Raw genomic sequence first — 14116 nt, 5'->3', positions numbered from 1 at the left:
AACTTATTTTAAATCAGCCAATCAGCTGCACAAGAAGGCAAATGGCAATCCCCACCCCCTACTGCACACTGTGCTGAAGGGGAAGTTATCAGCCTGTCTCCTAGACATGGCAGCCTCCCCTGCAGACACTCTCACATACCTGATGTGTCAAGGGTTTGAGCACGGGAAGGAGGAAATACCTTTCTTAAATCGAAGCTGCGCCAGGTCATAACGACCATAATCTCGTAACAGAATCATTCCTCCTGGTTTCAGAAGCCGGCTCAGTCCGTTAATGACGCACTGCATCCTGGGAAAAGGGCAAATTAGGAAAATTCAACAGCTGTCAAAATTATGCTTGCTTCCTTCATCCCTCAGAACATTAGAATGAGTTGAGCTTACCAAAGAGACAGAGTTCCTTTATGTTTAGGCTTTTATTTACAAAATATGACTTGAGTGAAAAATTCTCATTCTAAACAGCTCAGTTGATTTAAGGTTTTTAAAAGGGCGGGTTTATAGTGGAGAATATGAAGATTGCTGTGGTTTTGTCAGGAGTTGTGCTGATAAACTGGATTGTGTCTATACACGTGGACTTGTAGGCTATAACTTTGTTTATCTGAAAAGGTTTTTGTAAGATGGCATCACATGAGAAGAAGTGGTCACGTGGTTTAGCACAGAATCCTCAAGTGCTATCCATGGCTCTGCATGGATTCCCTGTGAGAGTTTGGGCGGGAATCCTAGACGCTAGACAAAATCAGACTAGAACGTTTCTAACAGTGAGGGCAGTTAACCACTGGAACAATGGACATAGAGATGTAGTGGATCCTCCATCACTTGAAGTCTTAAAGGTCAAGGCTGGATGACTTTCTAAAGGATATGCTAAACAGCTCAACCACATGTCATGGGCTTGATACAGCAATTATTGGGCGAGGTGCTCTGGCCGGTGTTTTACAGGAAGTCAGATAATAATGCCCCTTCTGGCCTTAGAATCTATGAATGTACCCACGAAATTTCTGTGAGTGTCTAACCTGTGGCACCTTGGGCCGAATTTTCAGAAGTGCTAGCACCTGCAGCCACCATGGACTTCAGCTGACACTGTTGGTACTTAGCAGCTTTGAAACATGGGCCTAAGCGATCCCAAAACATAAGATACCCTGGTTCAGCTTTCCCAGGAACCCATTCCCAGGCTTGGCTGATCATATCTCCATATGCTCTGGCATGGGCTCAGCTCTATAAGATCTGGCCCAACAACCTCTCCAAGAGAGCCTGAACCATTCAAAGCGGCTTTGCCATGCTAGGTGTCAGCCATCCCCGAAGAATGTTATCCCATGGGTGCCCAATTATGAATGCACTCATTTTTGTTTGTTGTATTATCATGGTGTCTCGGAGCCCCTGTCACGGACCAGGACTCTGTTGTAGAAACACAGAACTCAAAGACAGTCCATGAGTGCCACAGAGCAGTGCCCACTAATCATAATGTGTTTATTAACCACAAGCAGCTTCTCTGTTACATATAGACAATGTAGCCACACAGTTGTCCTCATCTTCTTCTGTATGGCGATAGTGAAACAGTGAAAGCAAAGGGATGACTACAGTTGGATCTTTGGGTCTCTTATTCAGCCCAGAGCAGAGGGAGGGGGGTGGCCCTGGGAATGGCTGCAACACCTCCAGGATAAACTTGGATTGGCCAGTCATCCATGATGTTTCCGACAGTTTGCACCATACCACAGTTGCATTTCAGCAATTCCTTACTTTCCATCTATGGAATAATTATGGCACATCTTCCACGTCAGGTGTGGATATGGTTTATAGCTGTCCATATGCACCGTAGGGAGGAGAAAACTGGCACTTGCACAGTTGGTTTGTCCATTAGATTTTTGTTTGGTACATCTGCAGCCACCCCGGCTTCAGACCATCGTCTGCCACGAGGTTATGGCATGAGACTAGAAGGATTTTCTTAATTTTAGTCGGTGGCAAGGCAGGTGTTCTAGGTCAGGGTAGAGTGGTAGTGGGGTATTTGCCATGATCTTTATGTACTCTATAACTGTCGCAGCGCCTCATTGGATATTTGCTCGCTCAATGTTAGCTAGTCCCGATAGCCATGGATGTGGTGTTGATGTGAGGGTGCCACTAATTATGCGAAGAACGGCGTTAATTTCAGTGTCCACTAAAATGGTGTGTGGGATTCCGCTCCAAACTGGGGCATAGTATTCCACTGCAGAATGGACCAGGGCTAGTGTCAACATTTGGAGCATGCAGGCGTCGCTTTCCCCAGATGGTCCTGCAAGCTTCTGTATGATGTGGACTCTGGCCTTCGTTTTCCTTTTGGTTTGTTCAAGGTGGCAATGGAAGCTGGGCGCGCAGTCCAGGGTTATCCCCAAGTACCGTGGATGATGATTGTGCATCATGGTAATCCACAGAAATTGATGTTTAATGTCTTCTTGGCCTGGACATGGTTCAGATGGGAAGAAGAGACCACTGTTTTTGAGGCATTTGGCATTATGACATCGCGTTGGCTACTCAGGCGTCCAGATTTGTCACCTCAGACAAGGTTCTTGAACACTAACCACACAATGAACAGTAGGTAATTATTTAAGTACATACTGGTTTGTAAATTGCATTTACCTTCACACCATGTTACTATCTGGTAAGTATTCCCATTTTAAAAAGCATTACTATAATCTGTACTATGTCGTGGAGTCAGCAGTCCCTTCCATGATTGTACTTTCCAGGCCAAACTATGGGAAGCCCTGCATGGGGACATTCAGCAGCACATGCTGTGCTAGTCACACCCATAGAAAGAAAGCCAAAAGAGTCACAGGGTTGGTATGTGACCAGAGATCAGAATAAGAAATCCTCTTTGTGCTCCTACTGTTACCAGGAGTCTCTCTGTCCTGCCATGAGATGCACTACATACAACTGATGTATTCTGAATATAGGTAAGATATCTTGCTCTCCACCTCCTGTGAGGTAGGTAAATATTATACTACACCTATTTTTATAGATGAGCAAAGTGAGCACAGAGTTAATGGGGACACTGCCCATAAATTCTGTGCTCACTTTGCTCATCTGTAAAAATGACACTGCCCGGTGAGTTTAGGACCAAAATGCAGGCATGTAAATAAAATGAAGTTTCATGTAGCCTACTATTAATAGAAGCCATTTCAGGAGCAAAAAAAAGAAGCCCATGGGAATAGTTTACTTGGATTCAGACATTCCCTGGTAGCATTTGCAGCTCAGACTTTGGGGCACTGCTCTAAGGTGGCAAATCCATAAAGTGAAATTGACCCTACTGCTTGTTCATTGTCCAAGTGGAATGAAATGCACAAAGTATATAAAGAGCACAGGGTGATGAGTACATTAGGTTAAATTTAGAGTTTCAGTAACACAGGTAAGGATTATTTCACTACAGAAGTTTTAACCTGACAATATCACTTTAATATCCCCCATGAAGGACCTTTGACTGCATTTGTCATGTGCAGCCTTTTCTCCTTTCATTACAGTGAATTGCTGGTGCTTTAGTAGAGGCTGACTTACTTCTCTGGGAGAATAGCTGATAGGACAAAGATGAGAATAATGATGTCAAGACTCTTCTCTGGCATTGGGTATGGGCTTTGGTCCTTGCACAGGTCATGAACGAAGGCAAAACAGCGGGAAGAGTCATACTCTGAATTGGTCTGCAATTAAAAGAGGAGCAACACAAGAAGATACAGACACTGTCAGACACAAATACCAATGCTACCTGGCTGCACAATCTCCATTTCACTTTCACATGGAAAAGCTGGAAGAGCCAGGGTATGTCTACACTGCAGTTGGATTAGTGCCTCCTAGCCCAGGATAGACTCACACTAGCTCTGCTCAAGGTAGAGTGCTAAAAATAACTGTGTGGACACTGCGGCACGGGCGATGGCTCGGGGTAGCCATCCATAGTCCAAGCCTGCCTGACTGGCTGGCCTGAATCATCGCCCACACCACAATGTCCACATGTTATTTTTAAGCGCACGAGTTAGAGCGGAGTCTGTGTATCCAGGCTGGGAGGTATGCCCTTTGCTGCAGTGTCGACATATCCCCAGAGACCTTGAGTCCATTTCAGAATAACCCCTGTGTGTACAGCTATTATAATTAGAATATTCGAGGGATGTCAGAAAGGGAAGTGGAGGGGAACTATGGAAAATTATTAAGTAGATACGGCAGAGTTATAAGAGAGTTCTGGACTCACTCTATTCAGTCCTTCACTACTACCAAAAAAAGCAGTGCCAGACTGTGGGACCAGCAACAGCTTTAAGGTCAAACCTCTCACAAACGATCAAGGCCAGAAATGGGTGATTTATACCATCAAGCTGGAATTCTCCCCTTTACAGCTGCACAGAGGGTCAAGGCCTAAATCTGCTCCACTGAAATCAATGGTAAAACTTGTACTGATTTCAGTAGGATAGCACTGGGCCCTTAGGTTAAACATTTCAAACCAGGATATCTAATGCCAGGCTCTCAAAACCATATTTAGATTCCTAAGCAGAAGGGGACTGTTCTACAGAGATGTGGAGCAACCCCACTCCCAGTGACATGCAGACTCTGGTCAGTTTCACTCTGTGGCTACTTGGGAAGGTGGGGAGCACCAACAGTCAGGCTGGAGCAGCTGCCCCTTGCTGCCTTCCTTCGCCCCCTCACAATCTCTCCTATCAAACTGGCTGGTCAATTTAACACTCTAGCGAAGTTTCCCAAACTCCATTCTAAACCGATTTGTTTGTTAATACCCGCTATTCCATAGCCAAAGTCAACCCTTGCCCCAAACAACAAAGTCAACATCCACCATGACATCAAGCCAGCTGCCTGTGCAGCAGCAATTAAATGCTGCTTCCAGACCTGTGGTTACATCAATGATACAAGTGAATCAAGAATAACATTAATTGATTGAGGCTGTAAGAAATAGTTTGAAAGACGTCAAAACTTCAGCAGTTACCCCATTAAACAGCATCTGGTCTGGAAAAACGATGCTGGTAACAGGAGAAGGGAAAGCAGACTTATTCTTCCAGCACCATTGTTAAACTGCCTCCCCCCCCTTTTTTTAAATTTAATCCTGTTCCCTTCCTTCCTGCAGCCTCCAATGGCCAGATCCCCTAATCTGCTTGCACTGAGAGGCAGCATCCAGTTCTAGCTAAATATCAAGCTACCAGCAGAACTGAACTAACAAAGGCAGTGCTAATTGTAGTTCTTTGCAAATGCTGCACAGGATCAGCTGCTTCCACCTAGCTGTGACTTCATCTAGAACTTATGCAATATTTAGTTTACCTGGACAAGATCCACAGCTGTGTTGGAAAAATCACAGCAATAAACAAAGAGCCCTGGATCACTGAAATGAATGCAAAAGAAACAAGAAACAGTCACGTGCCTCATATGGTTCTCAGGGTGGATAAAAACTGAACATAAAAAAACCTGGATTGTTAATTTAAATATGTTTTTATTTTTAAAAATAAGCCTATTTAAAATTAAATTTGAAATTATGACAACCTATATTAATACCTACACTTGCTATAATCTATTAAAATCATTTAAGTAAAAAATATTCAAGCAGTATATGTTTGCTGCCAAAGTTTTAAAGAAAATCAAAGCACTGAAGTGGTGGTAGTCACTGGCTAAGCACCTATAACTAAATTTTGTCGAAGTGCTAAACTATCTTTTGACAACAGCAGTTTCTTATGCAGGTGCAGAGTGAATATTTTCTTCATTTAAATTTATTCAACTATTTCAATTCAATGACTAGTTCATTCAAAGTTGAGAAATTGATTGGAAAAATAAAAAACAAAATTTTCCTGCTTTTTCAACTCCCAATCTATGAATAAAAACAAGGCGTAAGAGGATGAAAACTACTAGTTTTAAATTCCTGAAAGAAATGGTGACCAGAAACAATCAGTTCAATTCTCTACCTACACGCAATACTTCATTTGTTTAATAAATCAGTTAGTTTTAAATACTAAACATGTGTTAAGAATCTTAAGAACATGAGAATGGCCATACTGGGTCAGACCAAAAGTCCATCCAGCCCAGTATCCTGTCTATCGACAGTGGCCAATGCCAGGTGCCCCAGGGGGAGTGAACCTAGCAGGTAATCTCTCTCCTGCCATCCATCTCCACCCTCTGGCAAACAAAGGCTAGGGACACCATTCCTTACCCATCCTGGCTAATAGCCATTAATGGACTTAACCTCCATGAATTTATCTAGTTCTCTTTTAAACCCTGTTATAATCCTAGCCTTCACAACCTCCTCAGGCAAGGAGTTCCACGGGTTGACTGTGCGCTGTGTGAAGAAGAACTTCCTTTTATTTGTTTTAAACCTGCTGCCCATTAATTTAATTTGGTGGCCTCTAGTTCTTATATTATGGGAACAAGTAAATAACTTTTCCTTATTCACTTTCTCCACACCACTCGTGATTTTATATTCCACTATCATATCCCCCCCTTAGTCTCCTCTTTTCCAAGCTGAAAAGTCCTAGCCTCTTTAATCTCTCCTCATATGGGACCCGTTCCAAACCCCTAATCATTTTAGTTGCTCTTCTCTGAACCTTTTCTAATGCCAGTATATCTTTTTTGAGATGAGGAGACCACATCTGTATGCAGTATTCAAGATGTGGGCGTACCACGGATTTATATAAGGGCAATAAGATATTCTCCGTCTTATTCTCTATCCCTTTTTTAATGATTCCTAACATCCTGTTTGCTTTTTTTGACTGCTGCTGCACACTGCGTGGATGTCTTCAGGGAACTATCCACGATGACTCCAAGATCTTTTTCCTGATTATTCGTAGCTAAATTAGCCCCCATCATATTGTATATATAATTGGGGTTATTTTTTCCAATGTGCATTACTTTATATTTATCCACATTAAATTTCATTTGCCATTTTGTTGCCCAGTCACTGAGTTTTGTGAGATCTTTTTGAAGTTCTTCACAGTCTGTTTTGGTCTTAACTATCTTGAGTAGTTTAGAATCATCTGCAAACTTTGCCAACTCGCTGTTAACCCCTTTCTTTTTTCTTATGTATCTTATGTAATTTTGCCACCTCACTATTTACCTCTTTCTTTTTTCTTTTGTATCCACCATATATAAGGTAGTTGTATTTAAGCAATAAAAAAAATTTTTAAATGCTGGATTTGTGCATTTTAATTGAATTCCAATTTCCATCTAAATTAATCTTCATCTAGTCAAAAAGAAATTCACCATTTTCCAACACAATAAAAAAAATGAAAAATTACAAATCTGAATAATGTAAATTAAGCTATATAATTTCTTAAATAAATGTGTATTGAGATAGTGTATCCTCCTGGTTAGCAACAAGCAGTACCAAATTTAGTGTAAAGGCTATATTTAGTTTAGTAAATCAACGTTTTAATGGTTACCAGCCAATGAGAAGCAATCTTTCTTTAGGAAAAGAACTAAGTAGTACAAATGCAAAACAAGATTAAAATTGTTGACTTAAATCAAGGTTTCCTGCTTGCTGATTTAAATTAGGATTAAAACTGTTGATTTAAAATCAATTCAACTTGCAGAGTAAGTTTTAGGGAAGAAGTGGGTCTAATGGTTAGAGCATGCAGCTGGGAGTTAGGAGCACTGGGCTTTATCCGCATCTCTACCAATGACTTCCTGTGTGGTCTTGGTTGAGTTACTTAGCGCCTCTGTGCTTCCGTTATCCCCATCTGTACATTGATGCTTAAAGTCTTGGGGGATAGGAGGGAAAACAGAGATTGGGAAGCTTGTCTGTAGAGTGCTTTGAAAGCCACAGATGAGTGGATGTGCAGAATTTCATGACCACCAAACGCATCCTAAGGAGTCTCAGCAACCTTTTAACCTCAATTCAATCATTCAAACGTGTGTGGACAGAATTGACAAGTGGGTGTGTTTGTGTTTAGCCTCTTTTATATGCAATGGGTCTATGCATTTAAAAAAAAAAGGAGTGGAACACAACATTTCCAGTTACTAATTTTTTCTCTACAAGTAATAAATAATCAAAGCTGCTTACTTGTTGGTTTGCAAAATTGGGAAGACCGTATTTCCAGCACCACAGCCAACCTGCAGAAAAAGAGCAGCCAGTTACACACCTGTACTGTTTTCCTCACTGACTCCTGCTTTCTAGTCTGAACTTAGCAGCTGTTACAAAGCATCACCCTCGAGCCACAAAATGATGTTCCAGCAACCTACTGGGGACCAATCCCAAACAGCAACGAACACCTGCAACTCCCATTAATAAGAGATGAAGATGCTCAGCACCTTTCAGGATCAGGCCCTGCAGCCAAGCATCCACAGGAAGCCACCAAGCTAGCTACCTAATTCTACCAACAGTCTGGCAGATTGTGTGGATCACTGATATTCTTGAAAGTTGTTATAGCTGGAATTGCAAGCATAACAACCAGTATGAGTCACTCAGGCAGTCTCAAAGGCCAGGAGTTAGTCAGTTTCATTTCCATACAGAGACAATGAGGAAGGGTGGGGGAGGAGAAGGAAATTTGCTTTGCTCTCTTTTTCTTTCTGTTATAGTTGCACCCTATTATTTCAGTCTCCCTTTCTAGATGGCTCTCCTACTATCCCTAGTTATAACTGGGCCTGCGGTGCTACTGCCCCTTGCCCCTCACCTTCATTTGAAGAGAAGAGAAGCCATACAATTTAGTTCAGCGGCTTTTGTTCCTGAATGTTTAGGGACTTCTGTGGAAGGACTGAAGTAAGCAGAATGGAATGTACTATTGGATGTTTGAAATGACGGCGGGTGCAGAAAGCATACCGGTGGGATATGAGAGCAGAGATGGTATAATAGCATGGAAAGTTGCCTCTAACACGGTTTTAGGTGCTAGGATCCTGCAGAGAGCTGCAAAGCTATTTATGCTGACTCACCTCTGGGAGAACAGGGCTCCAACAGAACAGGTGGCGGGCCACTGCTGTTAAGGCAACTCTTAAACTGAACCAGCCACAGATATATGATGACTGATCATCCACAGTGACAGGTTGTGTGGGCAAACTCAGCACAAATATTTCAGCTTTAATAGTTTATTAGCCCAATGAGTTCTACAATCTGTTATAGGAATGCTGTTGATACCCCTTATGCATCACCATTTTGAGACCTCACAACTACCTGAGAATTCCTTAGCTGTACTGCAAAGATTTGTTTTGTCTGCAATATAGTTTTCAGAGTTTTATGTCACTCAAGTCAGACAGACTCAGGAGCAGAACCCAGAAGTCAGGGACAGAGGAAAGCTTCCTGAACACGGTTAACAAACCAGCTCTTTACACAACGAGAATTCATGCTGAGACCTCAGCCGTTACTTTAACATCAGATAGTAATAACTTGCATTTTGAATCTCAGAAGGCCTCAGTGTGGGACAGAGTCAGATACGGATCCCTTTGGGAACTAGTTGGTCACAAAGACCAATCTGAACCAAAACCCAACAGGTTTAATTCAGTGCAAAGTTTTCCTCTTTGTTTTTAACACCCTCCACTGAGCTGCTCCAGTCCATCTCACATCTGTGGTCCTCTCTCTATCCTCCCACACCCCACTTGTTATGGGGGTTTTTTGCTTTCCTCTGCAGCATGTGGGTGCAAATCACTTGTCAGGATTATCTGGGCATATCTCATTTAATCATTTCTCTGCCATTACAGGGGTCTTGGACAATCCTATTCTCTGCCTGTGGCACATAACAGTTTAGTCTCCTGTGGGCTGTAATACTTTGGTCTAATTTTGGTTGTTGGGTTTATTGTACAGGTGCTGAGTAATGCTAGTGGTCTGTGGAATATGGGGACGGGGGTCAAATGAGATGATCTGGTGGTCCCTACTGGCCTCAAACTCTGTGACTATGTGTATTCCTTTGCTTAGTCTCATTACTGCTGGTACAAGAGCCTTCTCCTCTGCAGCAACCTTCCTGAATCTTTCCCTCATATCAAATTTCAGCTGAAAATTAAGCTCTCTCCTTGCCTATGTTACAGCTTCTCTCCTATTATTCATTTCTGTAAAGAGCTTTGGGATAGATTTGTAAGAAAGACTGTTGGTTCTGTATGTAAAGTTGTGTTGGCTGCAGGATTTGGTGAGGCTGTACACGACAACATGTTAGTTTGAAGTCTGTCACCTTCGTGAACAAAGATTCTGACGGCAAGTTTGATTCACTTGGGAAAGATGCTGTTTCTCTCACTCACTGACGTTACCTCTAGTATACGGTAAGTGGCAGAGGATCCTGGGAAGTCACCATCACTTAGTTTCAGGTCACCCAACTTCAGTATTCCTTCTCCATCTGTGTCGAGTCTGTTGATGATATTACTACTGTCTTTCATCAAGTCCAATTGATGATGCTCTTGTGTTCTGGTTTCCAATGAACAAAGACCATTTTCACAGCTCCCCTGCCCGGTGTTTCTGGGTTTTCTGGTGCAACCATCTTTGTATGCAGAAGCCTCAGGTTGACTTAGGTTCTGGTTTGGTGCCAGTTCAGGAAATTCAGTGAATAGCCAGTGTCTGTCCTTGAAGAAGCCATTTTCATGGATTTTATAGAAATCATTCCAGTATTCATTAGCATTGAGCTCATATTCAACTGTAAACAAAGACACAGAAGAAAGGTCAACAGAAGACAAGTCAAAGTTCTTAGCTTGGAATCAGTTTAATCAAACAGGGGTCACAAGCTCCATGCTGTATTTAGCAACTTATTTAAGAATTAGGCTTATTCATCAAGGAGCATCCTGATTTGAGTCTAATTGCCTTGCATGAGGAGCGATCAGCCCTCTCCCCAGCTATGACATCACACTACCTCATTAGGAATAAAAAAGGAAGGTGTTTGTGAAAGAAGTTGTCTGTCTTTCTAGCTGGATTTTCTCTGCACTGAAATAGAAAAGGCCTATTTGTCGAGAACTGATAAAGAACCTCTGGGTCCTATTCCCTGTCACTTCCACGGACTCTCTCTGGGACCTGAGGAAAGTCATTTAGGGCCTCACCCCTGAGAAGTACTGAGCACCTACTACTGCCAGTGAAATCAATGAGAGATGAAGGTGCTTAGTATATTCTGGGATCAGGCCTTTTAGCTTCCCATCTGAAAAATGGGGTAGTACTCAGCTACCTCATAGAGGTTGTGCAAGGCTTGGGTAGTATTTGTAGCATGCTTTGAAATTGTGTGAAATTACAAACATTATTATAACTTAGTCTTACGGCCAGCACAGGACTGCTCCCAGTATTTTATTTTCCAGTGTTTTGTGCAATTTAGAGCATCAGACATTTCTGAGATTACAGACAGGAAAAGAAGACTAAGGGAAATGTCTGCTCCCCCATGCAGCCAAGAAACCTTAGTGGGGAGTGTTATCACTTGCAGATTCTAATCTCTCAGACCTCCTGGATCAATTTAATAAAATGAGTAACACAATACTGAGCAAGAGCAGGAAGAACTCCTCTCTATTGCGGATGTGGAGTGGAGGTGATTGAGTTAGTTTCTAATGGGATCAGAAATGGCCTGAAAATTTCCATGACATGACTGCACAGATTTCAGATACCTAATACCGTTCTTGGAGCTGCTTCCTCTCTTGGGAAATGGACTCAGCATGAGGAACTGATTAGCATCTTCCAAATGTGGTGAGCCTCTCTCTCAAGTGAGGTTTTGGCATGAGAAGTCCTGGCCTACTGTGCTGGGAAGAGATAACTAATTTCAGTGCCCTTATGCTGCTGATCAACTTGTAAGTGTTATGGCTGAGGGCCACAGACTCCAACTGCATTTCAACAACATGCAAGCCCTTAAACAACTTTGGACAGTGACTTGTTATTTACTGAACTCAGAAAATTCACCTACGATTATGATTACTCACCCTCTTCTACAGTTCTCACTCTATTTCTCTACCACCCACCAAGGACAGAAGGCTTAAGCAGGGGCATCCATTAAAATTGGAGTTACTCTTGAGCCAGCCTGCGACACAGAAAATTAAGCTGGAATCTCCCTAACTGTATAAGAGGGGTCTGAAGGAGGATAAAGAAAAGAAGGCTGGAAATGTCTGGGGAGAAATGCAGTCTCAGTCTAAAAGAAGGCTTCGGCAATGGAAAAAAAAATTGTTTTGGCAAAGAATTGAAAAGTCAGTTCTGGGTGTATTTTTAGCAGGATTTATCTTGAAGCACAAACTACTAAATATAAAAATAATCCCTCTAACTTTATCTTAGTTATAAGGGCCTCAAAGAGCCATGTCCTCAGATCCAAGTCAAGAGAGATTTTAACATTTGACAGGTTTAACCAAAACCTCATGCTGTGATCCAATCAGATCTCAAACTAAGCAGAGTCAAGCCTATTCAGTGTTAACACGGGAGACAAAGACCACTAAAGTTCCAGAGGAAGTGGTATTGTTGATTCAGTAGCTGGTGGCTTTCCTGAGCTCCATGGAACCAATGCCTTAATGTGGAGGCAAGGAAGTACAGTGCTAGTGGTGCCATCTTTCAGATGAGAAAACATGAGGTACTGATAAAATTCCACATGTTCATACACGTAGGGGAAGATAACCTTGGTATCTTGGCAAGGTTTCAACTTGGCGATCTACATTCTAATTACCTACATCAGTGGCTCTCAACCTTTCCACACTACTGTACCCCTTTCAGGAGTCTGATTTGTCCTGCGTATCCCCAAGCTCCACCTCACTTAAAAACTACTTGCTTACAAAATCAGCCATAAAAATACAAAAGTGTCACAGCATGCTATCACTAAAAAATTGCTGACTTTCTCATTTTTACCATATAATTATAAAATCAATTGGAATATAAATATTGTACTTACATTTCAGTATATAGTGCCATATAAATAAGTCATTGTCTGTATGAAATTTTAGTCTGTACTGACTTCGCTGGTGCTTTTTGTGTAGCCTGTTGTAAAACTCGGCAAATATATAGATGAGTTGGTGTAACCCCTGGAAGACGTCTGAATACCCCAAGGGGTACTTGTACGCCTGGTTGAGAACCTCTCACCTAAATGCCTCCCGTGATAGCCACTGCATGAGATACTATGCATTTCCTGTCCTGAAGAATAACGCAGTAGTGCTGTGCATTACTGGACAGAGGTTATTTTCTATCCCAGAGGTGTGGTGGTCCTTCTAGCAGTCCTGTATAAAGCCTTACCTACCTCAGAGGTGTTGTGGCACTTACTGTTTGTAAAACAACAAAGACCTCATATCAGTGCAGACTATTAGTAGAAGCGTAAGAACAAGAATTCAAGGACCAGCTGATAAGTATCACTCACAAAATAGATTTTACGTCCAGAAAGATCCATTATAATCATCTAATTTGACGTTTTCCCGGCATGGCCCAATGAACTTCACCCATAATTCCTGCTTCAAGATCAGGAATATTAAAAATATTCCCTTTAGTCAGAACTCTAGTATGAGACGACGTCCATGTGTGAGCTGGATTCCTGCAGATCTCTCTGCTCTTCCTTGTGAGGACAACCCCCAAAGTCCAGCCCATACTCACCCTTTCACACGAGAGGAATCTCCTGGATGAAATATGTCCCCAAACAAAAATTAATGGCCACAGAAGATGAGGAGGGAATCAGAGACTCCATGGACACAATGAATTATTGTCTCCAAAGGGAAAGAGTGGAAGCCACACTGCTTTTTCCATGCCCCAGCTAGTTAATACCCTTTCCCAGACACCCTCCCCTCTCCTTCAAAATAAATTCTGAAGGCCCACCTTTGACAAGATACTGCAGCTGTAACGACTAATATCCAGCTTTGCATTGTACTGCTCTGTAGTGTAGCTACCCATGCTTTAGATCACAAGAGCTTCAGCAGGGATTCCATTCTGTCTAGAATACCACTACGGAGTACCATGCACTGAATTATAGCAGTATATTAAGTCCCACAGAGGTGCCAGAGTTACCATCTCTCCTCTACTCTAGGAGTAAGCAAAGCTAGTGGATAGTTTTCTCGTATTCTCTAATGGCCTGATTTTCAAATGAACTCAGCATGTTGGATATCACAATTGCTGCTGCTGGGTACTGAGCACTTTTGAGAATCTAGACCCAAGCGTTTAGGAGGGTCAATCTTAGCCATAGTAAAAAGCCTGCTACTGTGAACACAATGGAATGCTACATGGAAAGGGCCTGAATAGCCCCATCCGAAATCGCATTTTTGCCTTACAGATGTAATAGACTCA

The 14116-nt window shown here is 42.2% G+C and overlaps 1 protein-coding gene across 10 annotated transcripts in view; it reads right to left on the bottom strand.

Moving 5' to 3' along the window:
• Positions 1–14116, bottom strand: part of METTL2A (methyltransferase 2A, tRNA N3-cytidine) — a 34462-nt gene that overhangs the window by 15910 nt on the left and 4436 nt on the right. For all 10 annotated transcript variants that reach the window (XR_013344605.1, XR_013344606.1, XR_013344604.1 and 7 more), the window contains exons 3-7: positions 10159–10538; positions 7991–8040; positions 5266–5326; positions 3514–3653; positions 180–286 (exon numbers count right to left, since the gene is read on the bottom strand). Coding sequence is in view for 7 of the 10 variants with exons in the window: in XM_077806051.1 (XP_077662177.1) it covers positions 180–286; positions 3514–3653; positions 5266–5326; positions 7991–8040; positions 10159–10538 (738 nt within the window). In the remaining 3 variants the exon portion in view is untranslated. The remainder of the gene's footprint in view (positions 1–179; positions 287–3513; positions 3654–5265; positions 5327–7990; positions 8041–10158; positions 10539–14116) is intronic.

The sequence above is a fragment of the Eretmochelys imbricata genome, chromosome 27 (genome assembly GCF_965152235.1).
Source record: "Eretmochelys imbricata isolate rEreImb1 chromosome 27, rEreImb1.hap1, whole genome shotgun sequence".
NCBI lineage: Eukaryota > Metazoa > Chordata > Testudines > Cheloniidae > Eretmochelys > Eretmochelys imbricata.
Note: the sequence above shows the minus strand (reverse complement) of the source record. Positions and strands in the feature narration are given on the sequence as shown.